General features: G+C 37.7%; 1 protein-coding gene across 1 annotated transcript; it reads left to right on the top strand.

The window, feature by feature from the left end:
- The first annotated feature begins 300 nt into the window (after nt 1-300).
- On the top strand, nt 301-1,104 carry LOC141594851 (uncharacterized). Its single transcript, XM_074414840.1, has one exon. It carries the CDS (start codon nt 301-303, stop codon nt 1,102-1,104), a length of 804 nt encoding a protein of 267 aa, XP_074270941.1.
- The last annotated feature ends 515 nt before the right edge of the window (nt 1,105-1,619 follow it).

A 1,619-nucleotide genomic window follows, 5' to 3' on the forward strand; every position in this document is an offset into this window, starting at 1 on the left:
TAATTTCAAATTGCATTTTTCTGGCATGGCATTCAGGGATAGGTTCTGGAAAGCAGCCAAGTCTACAACAAAGGTACAAACAAGATCTTATTTCAATTTTGCTTTTCTGCTTTGTATTCCTCATTTCAAATTTAAGTTCCAACTTTATTTCAATTTTTCTTTTCTTCTATTGTTTAGAATGAATTCCTCTCACATATGGAGGCAATCAAGAATTTAAAACATGAGGCACATACTTACCTAGCTGCCATACCACCTGAAAATTAGTCAAGACATGCTTTCTCAACCACTGCCAGGTCCAACATGTTATTGAACAATTTGTGTGAAACCTTCAACTCTGTTATAAAGGAAGCAAGGGATAAACCAATTCTCACCCAAATGGAGTGGATGAGAAGGTATATTATGCAGAGAAATTGTGAGAAGAGGCAAGGGGTACTGAAATATGATAAGATAAATATGCCATATGTGTACAAGTACTTTGAATGGGCACATAATGAAAGCAGAAATTGCTTATGCTTTGGTTCAATTGTGGATAAATGGGAGGTTGAGTATATGTCAGACAGGCATAATGTTGACTTGAATGGGAGGCTTTGTTCTTGTAACCATTGGCAATTAACTGGAATTCCTTGTGTTCATGCCTACGCTTGCATCTTGAAGCAGAGAGGTAGCCCTCATGACTATGTGGATGCATACTACTCCAAGTCTGTGTATCAGTTGGCATATGAACCAGTTATTGCTCCTATGCCAGGACCCAAACAATGGGACAAAACTGACAATGCACAACCAGAACCACCACCATTTAGAAGGCTCCCTGGAAGACCATCTGAAAAGAAAAGGAGAAAGGAGTCAGATGAAGGAAAGGGTAAGAAGAGGAGTTATGTGAAGAGAGTGAAGAGACCTAACAAGTGTTCACGTTGTGGCCAGCTGGGGCATAATAAGAGCACTTGTAAGAATCCTCCTGTTGTTGTCCAAGAGAAGGATAAAGGAGGAAGGCCTAAGTCAGACTCATTATGGGCAGTAGGTGTCAGGGAGAAGAGGGAGAGAAGAAAAGCGCTCACGCAAAGAAGCAACTCAAGCACAACAACCAACTCGGACATCATGCACTAGTGGTCCTCAAACCAAAGAAAGTCGGGCTTAGTGAAGAGGAAATGTGGATGCTCAGACATCATCTAATCACCATAGTTTCTAATGCTAATGTTTTGCTTTTGTAAAATTTTAAGACTAAGTTATAAGTTAAGTAGAATATTATTTTGGGATGAAAACATGTATCCAATCTAGCCATGTATTTTGCATATTAAGGAACATGTACTAAGAATCTTTGGCTTTCTATGAAAATGAAGTAGATTTGAAACATTCTTGTCTCCAATATTTCATTTCATTCATATAAAATCCATACATATTTCTTAATACATTACTACATAAATGCAAATCACAATTGATACTAAAAGAACAAACATGGACAGTACAAATGAGTTACACTTTTTCCCATTTTTCTCCATAGCATATTTCTTCACTTCTTCCTCTTTCATTGAAAGTGTTGCTCTGAGTTGTTTATTGTTCATCAGCAAGTCATTGATAACATCTCTTTGCCATGGTGTTTGTCCATTGTCGTACCAGTTGAA

The sequence above is a fragment of the Silene latifolia genome, chromosome 8 (genome assembly GCF_048544455.1).
Source record: "Silene latifolia isolate original U9 population chromosome 8, ASM4854445v1, whole genome shotgun sequence".
Lineage (NCBI taxonomy): Eukaryota > Viridiplantae > Streptophyta > Magnoliopsida > Caryophyllales > Caryophyllaceae > Silene > Silene latifolia.

What these genes read in the sequence shown, in the direction of transcription:
- LOC141594851 (XM_074414840.1), top strand. Translation starts at nt 301, where the DNA reads ATGTTATTGAACAATTTGTGTGAAACCTTCAACTCTGTTATAAAGGAA.